Source organism: Python bivittatus, unplaced genomic scaffold (assembly GCF_059951505.1).
Source record: "Python bivittatus isolate LINGU-HERP-01145 unplaced genomic scaffold, Pbiv_v1 ctg000120_np1212, whole genome shotgun sequence".
Classification (NCBI taxonomy): Eukaryota; Metazoa; Chordata; class Lepidosauria; order Squamata; family Pythonidae; genus Python; species Python bivittatus.
Genome location: NW_028277037.1, coordinates 1,513,050 through 1,540,354, shown reverse-complemented (window position 1 = coordinate 1,540,354; position 27,305 = coordinate 1,513,050). Strand labels below are relative to the sequence as shown.

At 38.1% G+C, this 27,305-nt stretch overlaps 1 protein-coding gene across 3 annotated transcripts in view; it reads left to right on the top strand.

Annotated features, from left to right (window-relative positions):
- The window catches only part of SEMA3D (semaphorin 3D), a 170,902-nt gene that overhangs the window by 89,426 nt on the left and 54,171 nt on the right, over positions 1-27,305 (top strand). For all 3 annotated transcript variants that reach the window (XM_088134825.1, XM_088134823.1, XM_088134824.1), the window contains 3 exons: positions 676-769; positions 10,694-10,822; positions 13,892-14,034. In XM_088134825.1, the coding sequence (XP_087990951.1) occupies positions 676-769; positions 10,694-10,822; positions 13,892-14,034 (366 nt within the window). The remainder of the gene's footprint in view (positions 1-675; positions 770-10,693; positions 10,823-13,891; positions 14,035-27,305) is intronic.

Genomic DNA, 27,305 nt, shown 5'->3' with positions numbered 1-27,305 from the left:
CAGTGTAGTCAATTGATGTGTATGCTAACCAAATTAGTCATGTCCCCACTTGTACCCAATTGGCAACTTTTTTTAGCCATATTTCTAGAATATTGCATTCATCCCTTTCCTGGCTCATCCTCAGCTGTTAAAACAGAATGTTCATTTCTCTGACAGTTTCCAAGGGCAGCCTGAAAATATATAAATCACCCTCGCAAGTAAGGCTAGTGACTGCACTGGCTGACAGGAGAGAGAGGCCAGAGAGGTGGAGTCCAGTGGGGACAGCAAATGCCATATCTGTAGAGCTTTCTGCCAAACCAAGGAAGGGTGAAGAACATTTTAACAAGGGCTCTTAGGAGTTGAACTTCTACAAATATAACCCTGCATATAAACTGTACATTAGCTATGGAAATCTGCAAAGCAGATTGAAACTCATAATCTACTCTACCTCTGCTTCACTTCTTTATCCTACCTTTCCTCCAAGAGGAAGTATATAACACTCCCTTCTTCAATCTTCTCTCCCAACAGAGAAGGTAGGGCTGTGACTGAGTGACTGGCCCAAATCAAAAGACCCAAACTGGGTCTTTTCAGTTCTAGTCCAACAATTTAACATCTGCACTATCCTGACTCTCTTTGAATCCAGACTGCCTCCCACTTGCAGCACTGGACTAATGGATATATATTCTTTATATGCAGGAAGTTATGTTCAGATTTAATGCTCAGAACGTGGAGTCTGGTAGACTAAAGTGTCCTTTTGACCCTCAGCAGCCTTTTGCCTCTGTCATGGCAGGTAAGAACTCATGTTCCAGGGGTGATTTTTCACTCATCTTTGCTTAATATTATTTAATTGCTGGGTCAGCATGGTGGTTGAGAGGCCTGAACTATGAAGTCTCACCATGCTCCAGATTTCACTTCTGTTATTCATTTGACTGTATTCAATACACCACTACCTCCTATTCAACCTGGGAGTCATTAGTGTCCTTGGGGGTCTGTGTCCCAAAAGGCAAGATGGCAGTTACACGTGCACTGTCGAAGCCCTATTTTTTTTAATGTTTGAACATATGACACATGTGGGGGGGGGGAAGGGTGGACCTTTGATTGCGTGGCCTTGGCTGTCATCTTGATTTTTTTGACACCCCCTCCCCTGAGCCCCTGCTGAAGATGATAATGCCAGCTAACTTTCCATGATTGGTCATCGAAAGTAATCATAGTGACATAGGAAGTTGAGTGCAACATGAATATCTCAAAAAATCAATATTTTAGACCACCCAAATAATGTCATTTAAAGGACTATGGCAGAGTTTGACTACTATATGCTGTCTTGGTAGAGAATTAACCAGGAACCTTGTCTCTGTTCAGGGGTGTTCAGAGAATGCTCACAACAGCTTGGGCTCATTATGGATAATCAGTGCCAAGAAAAAAGTTCAGATGGTGCTTGCAAAATGCCACCATTGTTCTCTTGCTCATGTCCAGAACTTTGCCTTGGACCAAAGGTCAGCCAGCAATGGGAATGAACATCCCATGAAAACTGGGCTATAACTGGTAGGAAAAGGCAGTTAAAGGAATTCTCTAACTGGTCTGTTGAACTAAATGTTTCTTCTGTGGTTTGATTTGGTGATAGATCCAGATTCTCTCCCTGTCCTGTAAACCAGGGTTCCTCAACCTCAGCAACTTTAAGATGGGTGGACTTCAGTAAGAAGTCCACCCATCTTAAAGTTGCTGAGGTTGAGGAACCCTGCTGTAAACAAAAGATATGTCCAAATCTGCCCAGACCAAGATGTTTCTGAATCAGCATCCCAAGTTGATGTTCTTATTACCTAGAGATCTGCTAAATAGGAAATGTAGGATTCACCTTGAAAAACCCCTGATCAGATCATCTAAGCATTAATTGATCAATTTGAATACCCCTCCTTGGAAGCTACTCTCATTCTCCTGCTTGGATTAAAGAGTAGATTTTGCTGTGGGTCATCCTGTAATATATTAATAGATTTAAGATTGTGACAACTTTGGCTAAGTTTGATAAATTTTAGTTAGTCAAGTTTTTCTTTTCCTGTAAAACATGATGATTTCTGACTCCTTTTTGCTGGATTTGATAATAAATCCACTGAATTGGTCACCATTAGACTTTGCTAGACTGTTCAGCATAGAAGCTTCTTAGGGAGAGGAAAGGCAAGTTCTGGAACACAGGTCTGTCGTTTTCTAGAAGCTCATTCTTTAGATCAGGATTCTTATCTGCTCAGATTGAGGATTATTAATCATTGTAAATTATGTGAGTGGTAACAGGGTTTCTTCCTTCGAAATATATAGGGGGGCAGAGGGGCAGGGTTGGTTCTGGAAGCTTCTCCTACCTTACAGGGCTAGAACCATGAAAGCCTTACCCCCTGGTGGGTTAATACATTGTAATAATTAAAACATTAAAGTAATTTCATTATAGTAAAATCATACTGTTTAGTTATTAAGTGAAAACTTTGAAAAGGCAAATAAGTCCAATTTGGAGCAAGGACAGTGTTTCCTGGAATAGCCTCACAGATGTGTTTAGTAATTCATATCCCTGAGAAGCTTCATGAGTGAGCAATATACTCCTTTCATTGTATGTAAAAATAATCAGAAGAACAGATGCTTTTCATAGCTAGAAAACATTTGCAAGCTCAGTTGATTTTTTAGTTTCCAGGGCAGCTTGCAAAAACACCTGCTTGGCAGATCTCTTGGACTCAGTAAGAAACATTCTGCTATGCTCTGCCTGCCCGTTTCTATCACTGAAACCATCTTGAGCCCCTTAAAAAAGCAAGTATAAACCTAACCAATAAACAAATAAATAGTCACGCACAGCATAGAAAATAGGATGCAGTGTATGTTTATCTGTAAGGACTTGTGGGGAGAGAGACAATCTTGGCTCCTGTTGAAATTTGAAGATTTTAAACATTATTGCCACCTGACAATGTAGGCCAGTGTTTCTCAACCTTGGCAGCTTGAAGATGTGCGGACTTCAACTCCCAGAATTCTGGGAGTTGAAGTCCACACATCTTCAAGTTGCCAAGGTTGAGAAACACTGATCTAGGCTTTATATAAGCAAGTATTAATTGTTTTAAAGTAAACTTGTTTTTAAGGAGATTATTACAAATGGTTGATTGAGATTCTTCATATGCATATACTTTCTGTATGTGTATGAAAAGTGCACTATTCAAGTTCAGAGATTAATGCAGTTGAAGTAGATGAAATCAGTTGCTTAAGTATAGCAGTGCACGTGCAATAGATGTTTCATGGTCTGCAAGAATTTAATATTAAGAATTGGATTGTGAGGGCATAACTACTAAAATTGACCTCCATTCTAGCCTTTAAATTGCATTCTGAAGAACAGCATCTAAGACTATTGATCAATGATGGAGCAAAACTTTTTTAACCACAATATTGTAGATTAGCTCCTGAACAACTCCAGTGAATGAGATCTCAGACTACAAGATTTGGGAAAGAATCAAAATTCAGAGATCATCTTGTGGATTCATTGTGCTTAAGTGATACTAGGTGAATTTACCCAACCCTTCAATTAGGAATGGCTGAATCTTTCCATTTCACGTGATACATTAGTTTTGCCTCATTTTTGTGTCTGTTTTAATTTTTTAAAAGCCTATCTGAGTCTACTGTGACTCAGGTTTCAATACCAATTTATTTGCAAATCTATACATTTTTGTCTGTGCTGTCCCCCACGTATAAATGTTGATGTGTTTCTTTGTTTTTTAATCAGAGAACTGCATGGCAGAATTCAGAGAAGTGCAGATAGCCAAAGGGCAATCTACATTTTTGGGTTAGGAAATGCAAATCAGGAAGGTTTGCAGGAAAATGCAAGTCCAGTGACTCTCTGACCAAGTCCTAGCTTTGATGTATGCTATATTTGCTGTATGCTGTAGGTATATGCTGTATTTGTACTTCTAAAGAAATGACCTCTGATGTCTCTATACTAAGTGCATTCATGTGGAAGAAAATCCTATTCATTATGCCCTTATTGTATTGTTAAAATCCTAGCCTAAAGCACTGTGTCGAAGTACAATATCACTCTGTCTTCTTCTTGTCCTTGAATCATATTTGGTGGAGTCAGCTATCTGCCATCCTGGAATGCTAGACTAATCTCTTCACTTCAGCTCTGCTAAGAATTACCTTTGACATGGTTCTTCTTTTCTACTTTTTGCCCAGTTTCATTTAACTTGTCCATCAAGTTATAATATCTTGTTGTAAGATAAGAAGAATGTACCTGACATTTTTCTTTCCTGTTTAATTTATGGCTGAAGAGATGGTATATTCTGTTTCTTTGAAGAATTGATCACAGTTCAAACAAATAATATGATAAATATTCGGCCTTTATTCTCAGATAATGAGGTGGATAATTCCTAATCTTGACCCTGCTAAGGTCTAAGTCATCCATTATTTTTTTTTTTTTTAAAGAACCAAAAACAGTAGGGGCTGTCTGTCTTGAAATGCTTTACCTTTTCAAAGTAGTGGTAAAAGGTTTTTTTTTTTTTAAAAAAAAAAAGATCATTGGGAAGCTCCCTAGTTGTCTTTTCTTGAAGACAGAGATTCCAGTATATAGTAAATTTCTCAAGATATCTTGTCCCCCTTGGAAATGTCACAGGACAGGTGACATTTTAATAGTTGAATTAGTGGAAGCTTAAAATAACTAAAGCTGAATCTGTTCTCTCACTCTGATTCACTTACATCCTAAAGTATGTTTCTAATATGAAAGATTCTGAAAACTGAACTGAAAATCCCATTATCTGAGAATGACTCCTGGCCAATTAAGTGTAATCACTTCTCTCTGTTCTTAAAACTCTTAGAAATCCACTGATAAGCTTCAGAACAAAACTGTATTGAGAAGGCAGAGGAAATTGATGGCTCGGGGGATGGAATTGAATTCTTATCATATCCTGCAAGCTGTATACTGGATGCACATACAGTAGTATATCTTGTCACAATAGAACAGATTACAGCAGCATCTGGTAAACAAATTTACATAAAAAGCTTGGCAGAAGCAACCAGTTATATTTATATATTGCAAATTAAGTTGTATTATAGAGGCCTAGCTATATATGATTAATCCAAAGCCAGCCAGCCAGATAGTTAGATAGCCATTTAAGCAAGAATATCCTGCATGAGCAGTCTTAAGGCCATGTCTCTTAGAGATATACCATTTGCCCAATGAGTCACTAACCATTGGCCTCTAGCATCTTGTTGACACTGGTCACAATACTGATGATTTGCAAATCATATCAATAAATCCTGATTTCTTGCTCACCCTCTGCAAGAACCCCACATTTCTTTTCAAAATGGGCTGGAGATGTAACATTAGCCCCTTTTTCCATATTTGGGAGGCAGACGGCACCTTTGGATTGTCTGGCCGGAGCAAGGAAATTGTGGTACCATATTAAATCAGGCTTACAAAGAGATTTACTTCTTCAAGTTGCTCTGTCTCTCCAGTTTAGGGCTGAATTCTAATTCCAGTTGAAATCTCTAGTTTCAGTTTGAGAAGCATTGGAGAGCTGGATTGGAAAATACCCATTCTATGTTTTAATTTAGGTATAGGTTGCTTATGACTTTAGCCTGACCCTGGCACCCCCTTATTCAGGGCCAACTCAAATTAAAGACCTCAACATGCCATCATATAATAAGCTGTTTTAAGATGGTACAGTGGTTCCTATTGTGGTTTGCACAGCTCTCTGTACATCACCACAAACATCTGGATTGGGAAGCTCTCAGGCTTTCCATGAAAGCTGGGGAGCAACTTCCCACCACAGTCAGAGCTAGTGCAGCTTAAAGTAGACTCCATGCAGCAGTGGTAAAATAGAAACCAAGCCCTTAATCTTCAGCTTTTTATATGTGGACAGACAGACCACAGAAGTGTCAGGAAAAAACCAAGCACACTAGTGAATGTATGACCTAGAGGCACTGTCTAGAATGAATGATCTCCAAAGGGGCTTGTTTTGAAGCATGCAGAATGCCAGCTCTTCTTAAGACAGGTATGTGCATGGACAAATGCCACTGTAAATCAGGTTTAATATAGATATAGCCAGCGTTGTTATTGCAAGATGCAAATGGGCAGAGAATTGGGCTCTAATTAATCAGGAGATGCAAAGAGGGAGAGACTTGAAAGATGAAGAGAGAGGACTGGGAGAAACCTGGAAGATAGCCAGGAGAAGACTATGGAAAATAAAGAAAATCTGGGGACAATGATTGCTTCCTCTGTGCCTGCTCCCCAGAAGTCCGGTGGAGTTGTTAGGAACTATAGGAAACTCCCTAACTTTTCTAAAAGATATGTCTACCTCCATTAAATATGGATTTTTACATTCCAGTCACATAGTTTGTCAGGATATTGGAATGCCATGCGAAGCTGAAAAACTAAATAAAATAAAACAGAGCAGAATAAAATAAATTGTTATCCCTGCAATTGAGCCCAAATATAGCGTGTCACTGCTCAAAGAGATTCCCCCCAAAATCTTTTTGTTTGGTACTGAAGATACCCAGGATTGTTCTGAAGTTGTAGTTTGTATATGTATGTGCATTTAACATTTCCAGGGATAGAGGCTAATTCATTGGGGATTAGGAGTCTGTAGGAGAGTAATATATCGCCCAGCAGACAGAGATGCTTTCGGAGAAAAGGGGAAAAGAACACTCACTTTCATGTCCTCTATGAATTAAATCTTTCTCAAATAAAGATGGAAATTTTGCCACTCACACTAACTCTGCATAATTAGAAATTTTCTCAAACATATGAGTGTGCAGGGAAGTTATACAACTCCACTCTTTCTCATAAAGATCAACCAGGATCCTGATCCACTCTTCCACAGTATACTGCTACAAGATTGCCCATGCTGTAAAACAGTCTCTTTAATTCAGTGTTTCTCAACCTCAGCAACTTGAAGACGTGTGGACTTCAACTCCCAGAATTCTGGGAGTTGAAGTCCACACGTCTTTAAGTTGCTGAGGTTGAGAAACACCGCTTTAATTGATCATGCAGTTCACAGTCTTTGGAAGTGATTCTGAAATAAGCAGATCAGTTAGGATTAAATTTAAAAATTTTAACACAGGGGTCTGTGTTAGGAGTCTAAATGGAGCTTCACTTCATTCTTCATTTATGAATTTAGATGTAAGAAATTCTTGCTACATGTCATTGGCCAATATCTCATTTTGAATATTAATTATAGAAGAACCTTTTCTACCTTCATTCTTTCTACAATGGACAAAATATCAGGTTCCATCTGATACCAAATGATTTCTTCTGTTCCTGCTCATTGTCTGCCATAGAAATTCCTCTTCCAAAACCTTTCCACTTTTCTGGAGAACTTTTCCAATTTACTCATTGTACTTGTTTGGAAGTTTACTGCAAGAGCTAGTCTTGGAAAAGGAAGAACATTAATTAAATGATGCCAAATTAAACCATATCCTATGAATACCTACTTGAACTGATTCTCTTTTTTTGAAGCCTACTATTATGTGTCAGGCACACCTCTTTTAATGCTAATGCTTTTTCTCTATTTGAAGTTTACTTTTTAATAACAAGCTTTTCCCAAGTGCTTCACCCAAAATAACAGACGTGCAGGAGAACAAAGAACAAGGCTAGTGTTGAAAGGACCTTGTCATCAAAAGTTAAAGCAGGGATGGGTTCCTTCTTTCAACCCTGCTGATTTATCCATCATTTAGTGTGTCTGTCAATAGGCAAACTTTCATTATACCATTCATTCTGCATTATGGATTTTTACCTGCCAGAATGTGTTTTGATTGCTACATGAAAGAGTAGTGGGAGAACTGCCCTGAAAGAAAAGAAAAGAAAAGAAAAGAAAAGAAAAGAAAAGAAAGAGAGAGAGAGAGAGAGAGAGAGAGAGAGAGAGAAAGAAAGAAAGAAAGAAAGAAAGAAAGAAAGAAAGAAAGAAAGAAAGAGAAAGAGAAAGAGAAAGAGAGAAAGAAAGAGAAAAAGAAAGAGAAAGAAAGAAAGAAGGAAAGAATGAAGAAAGAAAGAAAGAAAGAAAGAAAGAAAGAAAGAAAGAAAGAAAGAAAGAAAGAAAGAAAGAAAGAAAGAAAGAAAGAAAGAAAGATCTGTTCGAGCACCATGGGCAGGAGGAAAATCATAATCGTTGTGTGAATGTGTGCGTGTGAGATATATATTTATTAAAAGAAATCCTTTGGAAACCACTAGGTTTGACAACAGCTCCCTGTTTAAATCTGTATTATCTTGCTGAACTGATTTCTTCTGGATCCTGATGTCTTACTTTCCTTCTCCTTCCCTATCTCCCTTCCTATCATCCACAGCCACTGATAGAGAAAGATACAGCATGATATTAAAGGAAACTAAAACTCATTCTTAATGTTTCAAATATAAATTGCACATATGCCTCTGAACACTTGGCCTGACCTGATGCCCTCCAGATATTTTGGATGGTAATATCCTTCATCTCCAAACTGTCATTCAAAAATCTGGGGGACATCAAGTTGGAGAAAGTTGATATAAAAGCATCAAAAATGCACATGGGCAAATACATACAGATAGTACTGTTTCCCTTTGGGGGAGAGGGGTAAGCAACAATATGCAAAGCAGAGAAAAAAGAGCAGGAAGTAATAAGTAGAAAAAAATTAAAAGCAGAAGCGAAGGAAAATAAACCCAGGTCTAGTTTACTTCAAGAGTGTTCACTACACCTCTCTATACTTTCTATTGTTGAAAACATTTCTTACTTCTCATTTCCATACCTAGTTTCGTGCACTATTTTTGTTCTGTAAACTTTTCACATCTCTTTCCTTGAGATTCTTCATATCTCCATCCAGATGCAGTTTCTCTTCCTCTGAATTCATTTGCTCAGACTGAATCATTAAAGTGTCAATTTTGAAAATTTACCTTGGATAAAAATGGTTCTTTTGCCATTAGATGACTCTGGAAGAGGCGATTATCCATAAATACTAACCAAGAAATTTTTCAGTAATTTGGGATCAAATGTCTGTAAAAAACAGCAGAGACCATTTTGCTTCTTAAGTGGATAATTTTCTTCATAAAATAGTTATAAGTGTATGACATTTCAATAGGTATAGAATTGATAGAGGCTATCTGAGGGAGCCCCTTTCTCACTATGACTCTGTCTGGACATGAAGATCAGAAAGCAATCTCTTTTAATGATGCTCCCAAACATCCAAAGTAATCTTTTGCACTACTAGAGAGATGTAATACATTTCTCCATCATGGCCTCTTGCTGATTTTAAAGTGTGTGTGTGTGTGTGTGTGTGTGTGTGTTTGTGCGCCTTTGAGTCAGTGTTGACTCCTGGCAACTGCTTGGACAAGTCCCTGCAGTTTTCTTGGCAAGGTTTTTCAGAAGTGGTTTGCCCTGGCCTTCTTCCTAGGGCTGGGAGAGGGTGACTGGCCCAAGGTCACCCAGCTGGCTTTGTGCCTAAGGCAGGACTAGAACGCATGGTCTCCCAGTGTCTAGCCTGATGCCTTTAACCACCACACCAAACTGGCTCTCTGTATGTCTTAGTACTTTTATCTTACTATTTGATATGATGTGGGAGCTGTTAACTGCCTTGATGTGCTAATTAGAGTTAGGGGAGGTTAGGGTAATTGTTGGGAAGGTTAGGGATAGGTATAAAATAACTTCCCAAAACTTGACATAACAATTCAGAAGTAGTTTCAAGCTTTCTTCATGAACACATAAATATATATGTGCCACGGATTCCTATCAGAATAAGCAACGTTATGCAAAGTATGGAAGAAGTGGAAGATTAATCATCCATATACCAATTCATATGTTGCATTTTGTTCTTTAAATTTCTCAGGTATTACTGTTTTTAATCCTTGATCTTATGAAAGTTGGTCTCTTAGTTTAATTCTCATTTTTAGCAACAGCTGATTTAGAGAAACATATTGTCAGGACGAATTATGTTGCAGCAAAAGAAATCTTGTAATGTTATAAAATTTATCATATTGCATTATGGTATAAGTAGCTATGGACCATAGATCTTGATTTTATCAACTTTATTTTTATTTAAATTAATTAGCTGCCCAACTCCAGTGGAATCTGCTAAACCTCAGCTAAATAAAGTGCCATGAGAGCTTTCTGCTGGTGTTTGTGGATTTCAAAAAAACGAAACAAAACAAAACCCAAGATGGTGCCCACAACCCACAATTGGGGTGGAGATGCAGTTGCGTGGTCATTGGCACCATCTTGACCTTATTTTACGCACACCTGTGAATGTCCCTGTTCTTCATGTTGACTGAAAACAGCAGATAAAAATTCCAAATATGGAGCTGTTCTGCTTCTGAATCCTTAAGATTCAGGCTGTGAACTTTCCAGAAACAGTTGGCAGGCCTGCATTTTCTGAATCCCAAATGCTGAAACAGTTTTTCCAGTGTTCATTAGGTTACTATGTATAAAAATATAAAAAGACAAATACTGTATTTATCCCAATGATAAAGTTATGAACTGAGCAGCATAGAGATTCAGCAAAATACTCAGTTACAGTAAATGATTAATTGCTTAGACAAAACAACACAATTTGATTTTGTCCTGAAAAGAAAGCAAAGTCATATCTCCCTTGAGAAATAATGAGAAGGCCATCTGTTTTGGAAATGCATGAAGAGCTTCTCCCACTGATGATGACTAATAAGGAGCAAGATGTCCTACTTCAAGGTTGGTATCTGTGCTCCGTGGTCTCAAGTAATGCTTTTCTATTTGCTGCCTGTTTGCAGATGAATATCTTTATTCTGGAACAGCCTCTGATTTCCTTGGCAAAGATACTGCATTAACACGTTCTCTAGGTTCATCACAAGACCAACATTGCATCAGGACTGATATTTCTGAACACTACTGGTTAAATGGTAAGAGCTAAATGTGCTACTGTAGAATGTATTATTTCAGAACTTGTTTTACTTAATGTTGTTATGAATAGATCTGCAGACAGAGGAATCTTTATGAAATACTCTAAGTGATTTCTGCAGATATCTTGACAGATCCCAACATTTCCCATTCAGTTCCATGTTAAGTGCATATACAGTACTGGTACATATTAGACATATATGAGGTCTCTTATTTTGCCATGGATACAGTTATTACTGTGAGCAGCAAGGTTAGATTCTGTGATGGAATGGACTTATGAAGGCCAGGCTCAGGGAGTTAAGCGTGTTCTTAGCCCCCAACAGGAGCATGGGAAGTTCAAGAAGATGAGGCTGGCACCTCTCTAAGGAACTCACAGTGTTGTGGCTGGCTGGCTTGAGAACTCGGGTTCAGTCTGGGGAGATTTCTGTCTGGAGGTGGAAGCTAATAAATGCAACAGAACTGTATTTGCATTGTCTCTTGGAGTTCTTTCGGCTGAACCTGACAGATTCTGCTTTATTGGGTCAGTGTTCTGTTAAATCAGTAGCATTTAAAAGTGTGAGGCATTGCTTTGGCCAAGAACTTAATCACAAAAAAGTCAGACAAATGGTACAATAAATGGGAATCAAATTTGTTCACTACTTATCAACTATATTCACTAATGTATGTTTATTTATTACTAGCATTTCTATTCTGCTCCGGACCCTGAATGGTGTGCAGCATAAACAAAAAATTAAGAACAGCCACAAACTAATAGTGACAACATCCTCCAGGTTAGGGCCAATCTCAAATACCCTGATGGAGAAACTCATCTGGGAGGTAGCAATCTAGATATCCAAGAGGAAGCTGTTCCACAGAAGTAGGGCTATGTGTCCCTCCAGATGGAACTCCCTTGAGATAGGACCTTCAACAGAACTTATTTCCCTGATCCACTGGACAGGCAGATTAATTCTGGGGCAAGCAATCTTGAAGATACCCAGGTTCTGCACCACTAACAATTTTTTTACTTACTCCTCCTTTCCTCCATTCATGGTGCATTCCTTCAACTTCTTTGGCAGTGTCATGAAGAAGTGGCTTCTCATGGTCTCCTTCCAAGATAATTTTTAAACTTGCCAATCAAGCTCACTATTCTGGAACTCCCAGGTGCTCTTCCATATGACTCTGCGTAGATGGCCAAACCTGGCTGGCCTTGTCTGGGTTTAGAAACTGAGCAGGATTGGGCTTGGCTAGTGCTTGGATGGGAGAGAGCTTCCAAATCCATACAAGAATGGCTCTTGCCCACATAAGAGCAGGAGAAAGAGAAATAGGATTTTGATCCTGACTCTGATATGAATATGGCCTAATTCCTAGATCCTGCAGTAGCTGATCTTCTTGGTTACTTTGTTTTATTAAAGTTGTTTCCTTGACATCTGTAATAAAAACAATTATCCAAGCGATTGGCCTTGACTCTTCTGCCACAGTTTTCTAGAGTGATTTATTGCCATGCCCTGGGTGAAGCTCTTAACAGCAAGGGCAAATCACTTTTCCATTGCTGTCAAGAAAACTACACTGATCTGTCTGTGGAAGGAATATTTACTTTTACCTACTGGAAAGATTGTCTGTATCTGTACAAATGTTATGTTGGATAGAAATATTGAATATAGATGTTTAAAACAGTTGTATTTCTCCCCAAACTTACAGTTATGTTCAACTATAAATAGTTCTGAAAAATTATGTAATCACTAACAAATAATAACCTAGGATTGGAAGTTTCTTAACTATTGCTGATCTAAAAGATGATTTCAGCATTGGGTTTATTTCGGTTTTCCACTTTCTTACTTGGAAAGAATCAATACAGGAAATGTCAGAGTAGGAATATATAAATCTTGGCCATAATTGGTTAGTTTAAAATTAATGTTATAGAGATATGACTACAAAACCAATTCTACATTTATTGATATATGTATCGATATTTATAGATATAAATTCATATTTATGTTTACAGAAATAGATATTTTATTTCTATTTTAAGCAAAATAGAACTCTGTAGTATGTTTCATGATAACATAGGATATTATATTACTTAAATAATATAATATCAGCTCTGGACCTGTGTAATTGTTAACATTGGCTGGTTTTGAGAGCTCAGTATTTTTCATGCTGTTGGGAGCTGTGGATTTACCACACCTCCTGGCTCTTAGATGCTCTCTCCCATCAATTCTATCAATTCTGTCAATCCTATCAATTCACCTTTGGAGGCAACCTGGCTTAGATTATTATAATTTGCCTTTGTGGTAGTAGGGGTAGTCCTATAACATGGATGGGGGAAGTTTTAAGAATTAATGCTGTTTCCTTTATTGATGAGTGGAGAATGAGGATCTTTATTGTTCCAAGACCTTCAGTGACTTAGGAAGGGCATCAATTGACACAAAGTTTTCATTCTTTATTGGTCAGCTGGAACATTTTGGTATTCTCAGCATTTCTCAGTGTTTTGAGGCTGGCAGATGTGAATACCGGCTTCAAAATGATTTAGAGAAACAATTGCGGAGCGGTGTGTGAAAGTACCAGTAGAGTCACAAGTTTAGAAATAGCCATTTAGGTGAAGCAGAAGGGAATCAGCAAAGCTACTGTATAATGAAGTGTTGGAGGGCAAATAATTATGCTCTATGTCCCATCCTGTATCTCCTACTGTCCTGTTAGGCTGGGGAGTGCTGAGCATCCTGCCTGGTTTTCAATATTAAAGTAAGATTCAGTTGCTAGCCCAGTCAGTTTCTGTCCCTGTGTGCACCATTTAAGTCATTATTAACATGCTATTTCCTGTGAACATGTCAAATATGGATGAGGAAATGAATTTGCTGCTTAATCCTACAAAATTTTACTTGCCTTTCCATTGCCTTCCATGGTATTAGAATCTTCAATACAAGTATAGTACTGAATTCTACAGAAAAATTCAGTTAAGAGAAAAAGGAGGTGGAGAAAGATATCAATTTAAAGCTCTTTTGCCAATGCCTCACTGTGTTTAAAGGTCATCCAGCATGAGGAAATACAATTAAATGGTGTTACACTTGTTCCTATTATTTTTGTTGTCTTTTTAGGGGCAAAGTTTATTGGAATCTTTCCTATCCCAGACACGTATAATCCAGACGATGACAAAATCTATTTCTTTTTCCGAGAAGTTTCTCAAGAGAGTAGCACCTCTGACAGAGCCATTCTTTCCCGCATCGGCCGTGTCTGTAAGGTGAGCAATATGGATTTTGTAAAATGAACTCCAACATGTTGTTTCCTCAGTAAATACAGATCACCCCAGGGAGGAAATAATTTCCCCTAAAGTACTGTCTAGTCTACACATTATAATATGGATTAATAATGAAGTCTAGAATTCATTCAGCTTGTCTTGCACTCTTAGTTTGATAAGCCAGATGTATTTGGGCACTGGAATATTTTCATAGTTGATAATGAAGTTAAGTAGTAGCCAGTTTAATTACAGTCACTGAGCAGACAGTGTCCTTCCTACATTCCCAAACTAATTAAGCTGAGCAATCCAATCTTCTTGCAGTTCAGTTCCCCAATTTTTTTTCCACTATTGCTTTTTCGTAGTAATTGGGCTATATTCTTCATCATTTAGTTTCACCTATATTTCATTTCCCAGAATTTCAAGGACTATGGGCTACTCTTCCTTTCCTGCAGCAACTTGTCACATAGGATTTTTGCAAAGCTCCCCCACTTTTGACGACATTCACCTTATTTATTATGACTAAGATTCCAAGAATTACATAATTAGTTCTACAGTCCCATGGGTGTCTGTAGCTAATGCAGTTGCTCTCCCTCAAACAGCAGGCAGCCCATGGATATGACAAATTGTTTCTTAAAATTGAGTGGAATTCCAAAGCACTGTGTGATGTAACATGACGTCCATCTATTAAATCAATCCATAGGGCATGCCAAGTTCTTGGATGTGTATAAAGGAGTGCTTTGGATCCCACCCATTACCGGTACCTTGCATATCTATGTGAAGTTAGAATGGAAGCAAATTTCTTTCTTCTTTCCTGAGAAGCTTCATTTACTCAGTTTCCTAGAAAAAGAGATGATTTTTGCAGAATTTTCTGTGATATTCTGTCATTCTGTTTATCATGCCCTGCATTTCTCCACAATGCCCCGGAATAACACTGGGCTCAGAGCTTTATAGAAAATACAAATTGAAAACTTGGCTGCCAGCTTCAGCCTATTGATCAAAGAACCCCTTAGGAAAGAAGGTGCAGGGGGAGGGAGGGCAGAGATATTAATTTCGCCCATTGCTTAAGTCTCATGCCCAAGAAAATATTGGAGAAATGTTGTGAATGTAATTTTTAAGCAAATGGGATGGAAAACACTGAGAGACAACTCTCTCTCTCTCTCTCTCTCTCTCTCGATAGATAGATAGATAGATAGATAGGTAGGTAGGTAGGTAGGTAGATAGATAGATAGATAGATAGATAGATAGATAGATAGATAGATAGATAGATAGATAGATATAGTTTTTGAAAGGACCCAAATCAAGGGTGAAGCTTTAAAAGAACACACATGCATACATACGCATGTGTGTGCACCTTTGAGTCATTGTTGACTCCTGGTGACTTCCAGGATAAGTCACACACTTTTCTTGGCAAGATTTTTGGAAGTGGTTTGCCATTGCCGCCTTCTTCCTAGGGCTGAGAGAGACTGACTGGCCCAAGGTCACCCAGCTGGCTTTGTGCCCAAAGCCGGACTAGAACTCAGGGGTCCTGGTTTCTAGCCTAGTAACTTAACTACTACACCAATTTGGCTCTCTATTCAAACATACTATCCTTTTAAAATTATAAAGTGATAAAATGCAAACCTAACAAACAGAATAAAAATTAACAGTTAGTGATAATATCAACATAATATCCATCCATCTACTTTTATCAAGATTTCCAAGCAAGAAAAAAATTACCTACTGGGAAGAATGACAGCTATGATATTATCACTGATAGATGCCTCCATGTAGATGTCCTTTTAGAAAGCATTCTTCACTGCAACAGTTTGTACAATCTTTTATTATTTCCATGCTTTTCTCCTATCAATCATTAGTGATAGTTATCCATTAAGGTATTGTACGATGCTATAGAAAGGAAATGAACAGCACTGCAGTGTGAAAAACAGGTCTCTGCATGTACTGATCAGAATTTGCAGAATTCTCAACAGAGCCTGGTTTAGATATGAAGTGATAAGTATAAAATATATCTAGATTGTGATTGATAAGGACATTAAACTTTTACCACTCTTTCTGGAGTGGAACCTACTTCAATCTTTTTGTAGTTGTTAGTTTTATCAGAAAACGTTTTTGATAGAGTTGTAAATTGCTAAACACATGTGATCATTTCTGATTGCTTTATCATTTGAATCTTTATACATAATCTTAAGAAAGTTCGGAGGTAAGTTGATATTTTGCTGAGAGACCACCAGGAGAAATTTCAAGACTGTAAGTTAAACTGGGAAGTCAAAAGAGGCATTTCAGACAATAACAAACTATTTCTAAATTGTTTCCAAAAAAACAAATGATGTAGACGTATCTGTGAAATCATTCAGAGTTGGGCTCAACTCAAAGGAAACTTTACTGTACATGGACAAGAAGATTGTTGAATCAATTAATACAGATTCAGTATTAGACATTTCAAGTTAAGTTTAGCATTGTTATTTGAGAGAAGTATAACCCTACATATCAAGTGAAAATATAACTAATAGCTTCTTTCTCACTGAGTATTGCTTCATCCACTGAATGTATGTTTTAAAATTTGCTATATATTTTAGATGTAAGAATCCTGTCCCCTCCACCACCCCTATCACAAAGAGAGAATGAATAACTTAGTGGGACTGAAAGGATGAAGTAATATTTATTTACCTATTAACTGTCCATGTAATACCTTCATCCCTATGATTTTAGGCCATTGTTATAATTGTAGAGAATCTAGTGCACAAGGTGTAATTTATTCAAACACACTTATTTTAATAGTAAATCATAATAAATGATAAGCCATTGTTTAATTACAGACTTGCAGAATGAATATTTTGCATATATACTTTGTCTGCTTCAGTCTTTGGCATCTCCAGCTAAAGAAATTCAAGTTTCTGAGAATACCTGACATCAGAATACCTGACATCATTCATTTTAAATAACTGCAGAGTAGTGTAATTGTCCAGTTCCTAAAGTATTGGTAAACATAATTATTATTAATCAAAACAAGCCATCTTTATAAATTATGGTTTGAGATAGGCTTGTTTTAACTAATCAGAGCTAACAGGCATGACATTTGGTCCCTATTCTGATGCTGCCGGCTAAATATTAGTCTGATTCTTGCAAGGCTCACCAATGGTAAACATAATGTTAAAATTGCCCAGTATCAGACAGTTTAATTGAAATATTCTTTGTTAGTTGTTTCCTCCCTGTAGCCTGTTAGGGCTGTTCAGACTTTCAAGAAAGGCTTTTGTTTCATTGCAGCTTTGATCGAAACATCTGTCTGAAGCAAAACCACAAAGCAGTACCCTACTTCTGTCCACCAAGGTGGAGAAACTGCTAGAGGGTGTGAATGATTCACATGCCCCTTCTGGCTTTGTTAATTGGCTACCCTCTTTTTGGAATGTTTTCCAACCATTTTTGGTCTCATCAAACCTAACACTTATGCATGGGTGACTTGGAGGGACAAGTGATGATGTCATCATGCAAGTAATATGAATTAATGTACTTTGCATCAGTCACATCATGCACATGATTTGTGCAATGACATCATGATGTACAAGGCATCATTGTTGCTAACGTGAAATGCTGGTGTGCCCCCAGTATAACTGCCATGTTTTTTGCTCTGACTGGTCTCATTCCCCACAGCCTCAGAGAGATGCCTCCTCCGACCTAACAGGCTGGGTAATGATTTGCAGTTGTGTGGGTGGGAGGCAGTTCATTCATCTGAGAAGAAGCAGAACTAAAGCTCTGAGAATTCAGGAGAAACAGATAAATGATTTAACCAATTTGCCATAAGGGCTGAAGGGATCCTGCCTCTTCAGATAAATTTTTTGCCAATAGGTTCATCCTCCCCAAGCAGTCTGAGGTCACAAATTTCTGGTTATGCTTTCTTGCATTTTCTTCATTTCAAGTGTCTATGTTTTATACTTTGTTTCAATTACTGTATTCATGTATATTTCATCTCCCTGCCCACATGCACTCATGCACAAGCCCTAATTTGGGTTAACGTCATTTTTCATTCTGCATATCACCAGGGGATAGAGTTATAAATTGAGAGGAAGTGCTTTCAGTGTTCACAATCAGACTGAAATGCGTACTTTGTCATGACAAATGGCATTTTTGATATTTGGCTTTTTTTTTTTAAATAAAAAAAGTAGTAGTAGTAGTTATCAGTAGCTTATCTGCAGTAGCTGACATTTCTTATTTTGCTTGGGAAAAACTAGAATGTTCCCACTAATATCAAGTGAAATGCAGTTTAAACCTTTGCTTTTGCATTTTATTTAAATATACTGTGGGAGAATAGGCATACAAAATAGAAAACCAAAGGAGTTTTCTATGCAAAGGGCTCAGATTTAAAGGGCAAATATGCATACGTGGTATCATAGAGTATCACTGAGTTGTGAATGTCTAAAATCATTAACTACTACATTTCTATCAAGTTGACACATTTCTATTTCAGTTTTCTAAAATCCATTCTATCCAGTGTCTACATAAATTTGTGATTCTTTTAAAAGTAACAAAGCTGCTTAAATATTCTCATTTTAAATTCTACTTTAAACATGTATTTTTTTCTAAACATTCATTTATCGAACACTATTTCAAAAATGTGCATTTGTATGCGTGTGTGTGTGAAAACTGACTATGATTAGCAAGTATGTGTCTTCTAACATCAGGAAACATAAAACTCAGTAGACTATTAATTACTTTCCATTTGGTGCATTAATCCAGGGATTGCACATCAGATCAGATCAAACTGAATTCCTGTATTTCAATTAGTTCACAGAGAATCATGCACCTGCCTCCCTGCCTGCCTGCCTGCTATCGCACACAGAAATTTACATGTGTGTAAAAAAAAAAAAAAGGTGGAGCTTAGGTCATGTGGTTGTGACCACCATCTTAACTCTTTTGACTCCTCCACCCCTTGCTGATGTCCCTGGATCCCCAAATCCCCTTTTCATGGCCCTTGGAGTCTTCTTCAAACTGTTATTCCTGGAAACCAGCAGTAATGATTTTGAGTTGAGGACAGATGAGAACTGTAATGCATTAGCTCAGGCGTAACTTAGTTCAACTAAATGAAGAAATGCTAAGTTTGGTCTTCTGGTTGTCCATCTCTGGTTTAGCTGCTTGCTCCCATGTCCAAGGCAAAGCCCAAGCAAAGCAGAGGAAAGTTTCTGCCAAAAGATCTGTTGCAATTCTCAGCATGCATAGAAATAAACACATTAGCAAACCCAACACAACTGATGATTCCAGCCTTGTGTGCCTTCAAATGTGGTGAGTCCTGTTTAATATTATTGCTGAGGAAGGCTTTGCTAAATGCCAAAAGAGCTATTGCTTGGGTTGTGTTGTTTGCAGAAGGGGCTGTCTTATCAGATGAGTCTGACATGAAGCACAGCATTCAATACCAGAGTTGGATCTTGATCCTGTGAAAGATAAATTGAGATCCTTGTGTGCCATTGTGCATTTACAAAGACATCTCAAGTTCCTCCAGCATTATAATGCTAAATCCTAATATATTAAAAATGCAATTTCCAAACAGCAGGATGTATTCCATTTAATTCACTTGAAGATCTATTCCTGGAACTTTAATATATCCAAGGAAATGCAGTTATCTTCAGTATTTTCAATTCAGTGGCTCTTTCCTCCTTCTAAAAAGAAAACTGATCTTAATGGAAGCTGAGATTCTTTTTCCTTTTTAATCTAACCCTGAGATGTCCTCTTCACTTCATTATCATTATGCCCTTATAATGATAATGGCCATGATAATAAAATCACAAACAATATGAGAACACTTTGTTTTGTCTCACATATTGCATTGATAAGTTCTTGTAGTTTCTTGACTGAGATTTAGACCCACCATCTTCAGTTTGGTGTCCTCCAGAAGTGTCAAGATTATTTCTGCCAGATTTCCCAGCAAGAATGCTCTCTACACTTTGAGTGGAAATATCCAGTGCCCTGGCTGTGAGGCCTCTTCCCATATCATCAGATTACATAGGGGCTTTGTGTTAGATTCCAGAGACAGCATTGCTTTTAGAGGGGACAATAATCAAAGGAATAAATTATTCCTTACCAAGGGTATGGCTACCAAGATGGTGGGGAAGGCCAATTGAACTGGGTATGTTTAGCCTGCAGGAAAGAACATAGAGGGCAGAAAGAATGGCAGTTTTCAGATATTTAAAGAGTTGCCATTTAGAGGAGGGAATGGACTCGTTCTCTAGGATGCTAGAGGGCAGTCCCAAGGGTTGATATTAAAGGGAAGTAGATTCAGGTTAGATATTAGAAGGAACATCCAGATGGTAAGAGCTGTGAACACAGTGTAGCAGGCTCTCATGAAGTGGTATGTCACTCTTCACTGAGGGTCTTCAAACAGAGGGCTGGATAGCCATCTGCTCCAAGTATGATAGCAGTTCCTCTAACTGCATGTGGGGTTGGACTAGATGTCCTCTGAGGTGTATCCCGACTCTCTGATTCTATGATGATATGAATCAAAAAACAAAACATGATGTGCCATACACAAACATATACTTTTGCAATGCCAACTGAAGAAAATGTTAAAATTATTAGCAATATTCCAGTTTGGGGGATCATTCACAGGAATCAAGGTGGGAGAGTAAAGGATGTAGAGAAAAGGAAAAAGTCTTGTTCTTTTCATCCTGCACTCTGCATGAGGGCTGCCCAGTGCTTCAGATTCACAGAGGTGCTCCAGAGCAAATGGGGACATTGACATGGTGCTACATATGAGAGATGTAGGTGATTTAAGGAGTTGCAAGCATGCACTACTTCAGTGCTTCTCCATTTCCTGAAACATCTTTTTCTCTTCAGATCAAAAGGACTGCACACTGCCCTTGTTTTTCACTGCCCCAAGTCTCATCAGCTTTGCTTCCCTTCACCCCAATAATTTCCAGTCTGGCCTATAATGGGAAAGAAGAACATTCTGGGAATTTTTACCCTGTTATGCTTTCTTCTGCTTTCAAGCCATTTCCACTTTTTGGTGATCTGGCCCAGACACAGAGTAGGCTGCCAGGATCATAGTTTTTAAATTCTTTTGTTCCCTGCTTGTTGATCCAAAACCAACTCTTTGAAGACTACACTACCAGATAATACTTGTGTCTGGTTGCCAAACAAGCATGTTTTCTGGTCTCTGTTCCCACAGGCTTTTAGAAAGAGCACCTTGTGGACTATCAGACTTCTAAATTAATGTTTTATATCAATTAAGTCAATTGAGGGTTGCTATTAAAAAAAGCAAATGGTCATTTCCATATCTGTGGTTCAGTAAACAGCCAAAGTAAGAAACATCCTGTACAGATTTGCCAGATGTTAGCACTTGACTTAGAAAACTTGTTTTTTCCCATCATGGATGCCATCAGGAAGAGTCCAGTCCCAGAATGTGGACTCAACAGTGTTTGGTGCCTCTTGCAATATACTAGTTTCAAGCTTTCACGGGTTGAGAATGGTTTCATATCTCTATGGACATGAACCAGCCTTTCTGAAAAGCTTAATGTCCCATTGATTTGAATAGGAGAGGGTGAAATACATCCTAAAATCTGGGGGCCATATAAGTGCACTGCTCAAAAGGGAAGTCCTGCAAGGCCCTTTCCACCCCCCCAAGAATATTTATTTATTTATTTACTTATTTATTTAATTAATTAAATTTTTCGGCCGCCCATCTCCCCCCAATGGGAGATTTGAAGAGAATATGAAGAGGAGATTTTATTAAGGGGTGAAAGAGAAAAATGAGTGTGTGTGTGTGTGTGTGTGTGTGTGTAAATAAAAATATTTCTGCTTGAAACATGGGAGGATCACTGCCTGTCGACATAATCCAGCTTCTCCAACCTGGGCACCTTCCATATGTGGGGACTTCAATTTCCAGAATTCTCAGCAATAGTCATGTTAGCTGTGGAATTCTGGGAGTTGAAATCTACACACTTAGAAGGCATGCCAGTTGGGACAAGTAGTCTATTACTGGACTAACAGGAGGGGAAATTTGATTCCATACCATACTGCAGGAATGACCCTGGGAGACAGGAGGTAGAGCTGCAGATTGGACAACCAGCATGTAAAAGGTATCTCAGCCCCCAGAAGGAGGGAGGGTGTGAGAAACATTTCAGAAGGGACCCTCCCTAGTTTTCCAGAGAGTAAAAGGAAAGGATGGAGAAATGCTTTCAGTCTTGCAAGATTCTGTCAGTGTAACTGTACAATAAAAATACAGCTAGTACTCCTGGTTGTGCTTCTTGTCTGGTCTCACAGGGCTAACAAGTACAAGCTGATTTCCTCCTGTGTTTGTCTTAACAGACATCAACTTGAAGATATTTTTTCCTTCTTCATACCAAGCAGAGGTTTTGAAGATTTTTTTTCTCCCTTCTACAATATCCCCAAATCTTAACTATTTAAAATTTTGCAGCACACTTTTCCTCTAATCCAACTTTCCCTCTCATGGATGCATAAAGTGTTCGAAACTTAAGCTGATTCTTTTGTTCTCTCTCTCTGCACTTTCACTTTTCCTTCCCCCCCCCCCCAACACAGTTTTAGTATTTTCATACTTTTGGACAGTCATGAATATTTAAGACTTTTATTTTTTAAAAAAATAAATAAAATGAATACACACACATATCTTTTTGTCCATCTGGCTCTTAGGCTGTTTATCAAACTGATAGATACTTGCCTGATTGGGTTCATTTGGCAGAGGAATTATGTAAGATTAACTACAGTGACTCATGAAAGAGGTATGCAATTTAAGTTGCAGCCCTGACTCATCTCGAGGGCACTAAATTGGGGAAGACTGGTTTTCTGCATAGAAATTGTGCAGTTGAATTATATCCAGTAATATTTAGCTGTCATACCTTTGTTCCATGCATATATATTCTTGCTTTTTTGATCTAAGATGTTATTTGCACAGATAAAATGTATGCGTCATTTCACAGCAGCAATCAACAGAGTTTAATCTCTGTTTTCATTTATATCTGTCTGCCTTCAGTGCTCATCAAGTCACGCATCTATCACATTTGGTCTTGCATAGCCTCTTTTAAGCCAAGCTCAAGTCCTGAGGATCTGACAGACATGTCCATGCAGCATTCTTGGCAACAGTTAGATAGTGGCAGGCCACTGCCTTCTTCTGCGTTGTGCTTTGACTTCCCAGGCTGGCGTTCAACTCTAGATTTAGTGCTGAGCTTCTGAATACAGACACTACCAGCTTGGTGCTGTTGTCTGCTAAGGTGTCACAAATGTCTGATTATTCTTGAAGGAAGGAGGAGGAAATGGATCTTCTCATGGGAAGTTTGGCAGACTTAAGAATATCTGAACATGTTTATAAGCTTAAAAGACAGAGACATTTGATTTTCCTTAGAATGCTTCATGTGACTGAACATTTCCAATTTTTCCTTGATATTTGTTGTAGACAATTTCAGCAAGAAATGAGCAAGTTTCTAAAAGATATTGATGTCCAGATAGAATTGCCTAGCTCATGAAAAAAAAAAAAAAACCCAGAGAAGTATCATTTTCTTGAACTGAGGCTGATATCCACAGGAACTTGCCCTTTTAGGTGGACTATTCAGTACTGTTTTATTACCAGAAGCCTCCATGTCATGGTGTCTCTTGGTTTTCAGCTGCAAGGTGAAAACTCCCTGTGCTATTAACTTTGATTGAGCTACACAGATTTGGATTGATTTAAATCTTTAGATGAATTTAATAGGTACCTATGGTAAGTTGAATAAGTTTTACTATGGAACAACATGCCATTGGAACTGAAACTAGGTCTCTTCTTGTTCCTGAATAACTTACACCTTTTCACCCAGGGCTGGTTAATGAGACAGTTAATGAGACAACTATGAAAGGTCCAGATGGTTCATTCAGGCAAAATTGTTGCCTTTATCCATGTTTCCCTTAAGGTGTTGTTGGCATTATGTTGTTCATTGTGTTACTTGAAGGGTCAAGCTCAGTTCCTGGTGGTGAAAGTCTTTCTGAAACCTCAGCAGAATATAAATTTCTATATACATAGTTACCAGTTGTTATTATAATTGACATTGTGCAAAATAGTGTGATACTGCTCATCAACATTCTCTGTTTGTTCTGTTCTTGTCAATGGATTTCAAACACAAGTGCTTCTCTGCTTTGATTTCTTTGTCATACTATTATTTAAACCAGGGATTCTCAAAATTTGCTATACGATGGACCCCCTGAAATAATGACATGAACCTGTGCACCCAATGAATAAAACTGATTATTTTGGTGGGGTTAAGTTTGGGCAAGAAACAAATGTGCCATTCACTTTTAATAGTTAAATCTTAATCTGTATATCAAATGAAACAATGATAGAACTGTACAACTTTATGAAGTAAAGCTTCATTGCAAATAAGCAAAAAAAGAACAAAATTCAAAACCATGTTTTGAATGGGAAAGATGAAATTTCTTCCTTTTACAGAATTTCTGAAGTTTGGGCTTTAGTTGCAAGACAGATCTAATTCATCAAAATCAGGGGAAAAAGGGGAAAAGAAAAGGTGGTGTTGCCTTATCTTAAATTAGGTCAAAACCTATTCACAGGTCAGGAAGCCACAGTCTAGGCAGAACATGACAAAGCAGACTGGCTCCAGGTTGGCAAAAGAGTGAGACAAGGCTGTGTATTTTATCCTTATGTATTCAACCTAAATACTGAATATATATTGAGGAAGGCCTGATTAGAAGAAGATAAGTGTGGTTTCAAAATTGGTGGAGGAAACATCAATAACCTGGGTTGTGCTGTTGACATTTTTCTAATACCCGAAATGCAAATGATCTGGAAGCTCTAGTAATGAAAGTCAAGGAGCACAGTAAAAATGGGCCAAGTTTAAATATAAAATGATGAAACTAATGACAACAGCTACAGCAAACAGCCTTAGAATTGGCAGTGAAGATACTGAAGGAGTAGATAACTTCTGCCTTTTAGGATTTACTATCAGCAGTAAAGGAACAAGCAGTAAGGAAATACACCACAAACTAGCACCTGGTAAAGGATCAATGAAGGCCTTGGAAAAGATATTCAGATGCTGTGATGCATCTGGACCTGCAGTGATCAGAGCTGCACAGGCAGTGATATTCTTAGAAGCAAGAGTATTGATGCTTTTGAACATAGGTGTTGGAGAACACTCTTGAGAATACCATGGATACCCAAGAAAGCAAACAATTGGATGAGGCATAAATCATTGGGCTCAAATGATCATATTTTAGACACATCATGTGAAGAACTAGCTCTCTTGAAAAGTCTATAATGATGGGAAAGGTGGAAGACCCAAAGGATCAGGTTGGGGATAGATCACTTTGGAGAAGTTCTATCTACATGGTCACTAGAGTCAACGCTAATTTGATGGCACATTATCAATTAATCAACATGCAGGGAATTGCATAGGTGTTCGAGTTGCCATACTGGCAGCAGTTAATAGGAGTTGTAAAGAGCATTACAACAGTTCTACCGCCTTTATATCAGCTTTACCTAATTGGATGTTTTAGGTAGAGATAATAAGAGCTGAAGACCAATGTCACTGGGAGGCACCCAGGTTGAGGAATTATCTAGATGTTATTTTTAGAGAATAACAAAAAAGATTGCATAAAGTGCCTTGATTGAATCTTCCCTCCCTCCCTCTTCCCAGCCAAAGAGATTTACATAACTAACCTTCCCAAACTTGGGACCTATCTTTCAGTTTTGGCCTTTGATATCAATTCGATGGCCTTTTGCTGCTTGAGCCTATTTATGTCTGCATGCAGGCATGCAGACATTCTTCATATGCCAGAATTCAGTTAAAAATGAACACTCAGTGCCTTAATAAGTTATAACCGTAACCATGATAAAAGTGTATCCTCTTAACAAAACTCAGGTCATCTCAGAACTTCTTTGGGATAGGAACTTGGAGTTCTTGCTTGGAAACATTATAAGCAATGTTTAATTCATCAAAGCCAAATACTGTTACTGAAGACCCACAAAAGTAATGGTGCGTTTAAAGTCAGCAGTTTTATGGGGCCGATAAAATTAAAGCCCCTTTTTATGTTTTTTAACAGTGGACTTATTAAGTCTGATTAATATATTTCATATACTGTAACCTGTCTTTTTTTATTTTCTTATTTTTAGCAGTACCCTGAGCTAAGTTAGGTATGCAGAGAAAAGTTGAGGGTATTTATGTCACAATTTCTTTTATTTTTCTTTTGATTTCCACTCATTTCCTGCTGCTTCTGCCAGGAACTCACTGTGACCAACGCTTCTTGCATGCCTTGCCACAGGCACTAATTAATAAGCAACTTACTGAAACTCCACTTGTAATCTGGGTAGATTTACACAGCTGTTCAGCATAATTACTACTTTTAAAGTGTAATATATTTGCATTTGCCAATGTCTTCCAGTTTAACTGATGTCCAAAAGTTCTGGTTTGGGCTGTTTTTTTCTTGATATGTGTCATCTTTATTTATAGCAAGATTTAGGACCAGCAAGTTGCAGATGTTCTCTTAAATTTTTTTTCTGACATCTGTTCTTTCTTTTTTCTTTTTTATGATTTGAAAAGTGCACATTTTATATTCTGCACACTACTCTTTGTTAAATCTAGTTAGTGTGGCTGTTTTGTTGTTGGTGGTGGTTTGTTTAGTTTTTTGTGACACCGCAGAAGCAGCAAGAATAGAAGCTGTCGTACCTTTCTCCTTCTGGTTGTGTGCAAACGGGGAAGATGCATTTCTTCCCCGTAGGGGATGTGTGGTTTGAGCCTACTATGAAGATCATTTATATTCATCTTGTGAATTGAAAGCAGCAATGAAATGAATTCTTATTTGGCCTCTTGCCACACTGTAAAAAGCATGCCCCCTGCAGAGGCTGGGAGGGGCCCTCAATGCCCCACCACTTGAAACTTTGCCAGAACTGTCATTTCGGGGGGATCTGACAGCAGGTCTTTAAGCTTTCTACACCCACCCCTCCCCCTAAAAAAGGTTGCTCTGGGCCAGGTCATATAAAACATCGCTAGGTCTTGTGAGAAATATCAGTACAATCTCTTGCAAAAGATGCCCCTGATTTGCTCTACTTTGCTTTAAGGCACCTCCAGGGAGAAGGCACTTCCAAGTCATGGCACTTTCCATCTCCCTTGTCTTCTAATTGCATAAGGGAAATGGAACAGGCTTTGACCTCTGTGGGCACTTCTGGACCGTAGGGCTTGCCGAGAAATGAAAATCAATCAGAACGTGCCTTTTTAGCATGATAAAGATAAATAAGTGATAATGATAAAGATGATAAGGGATATCTCAGCCAATTAGTGCTCAGCAATAAGCTGGAC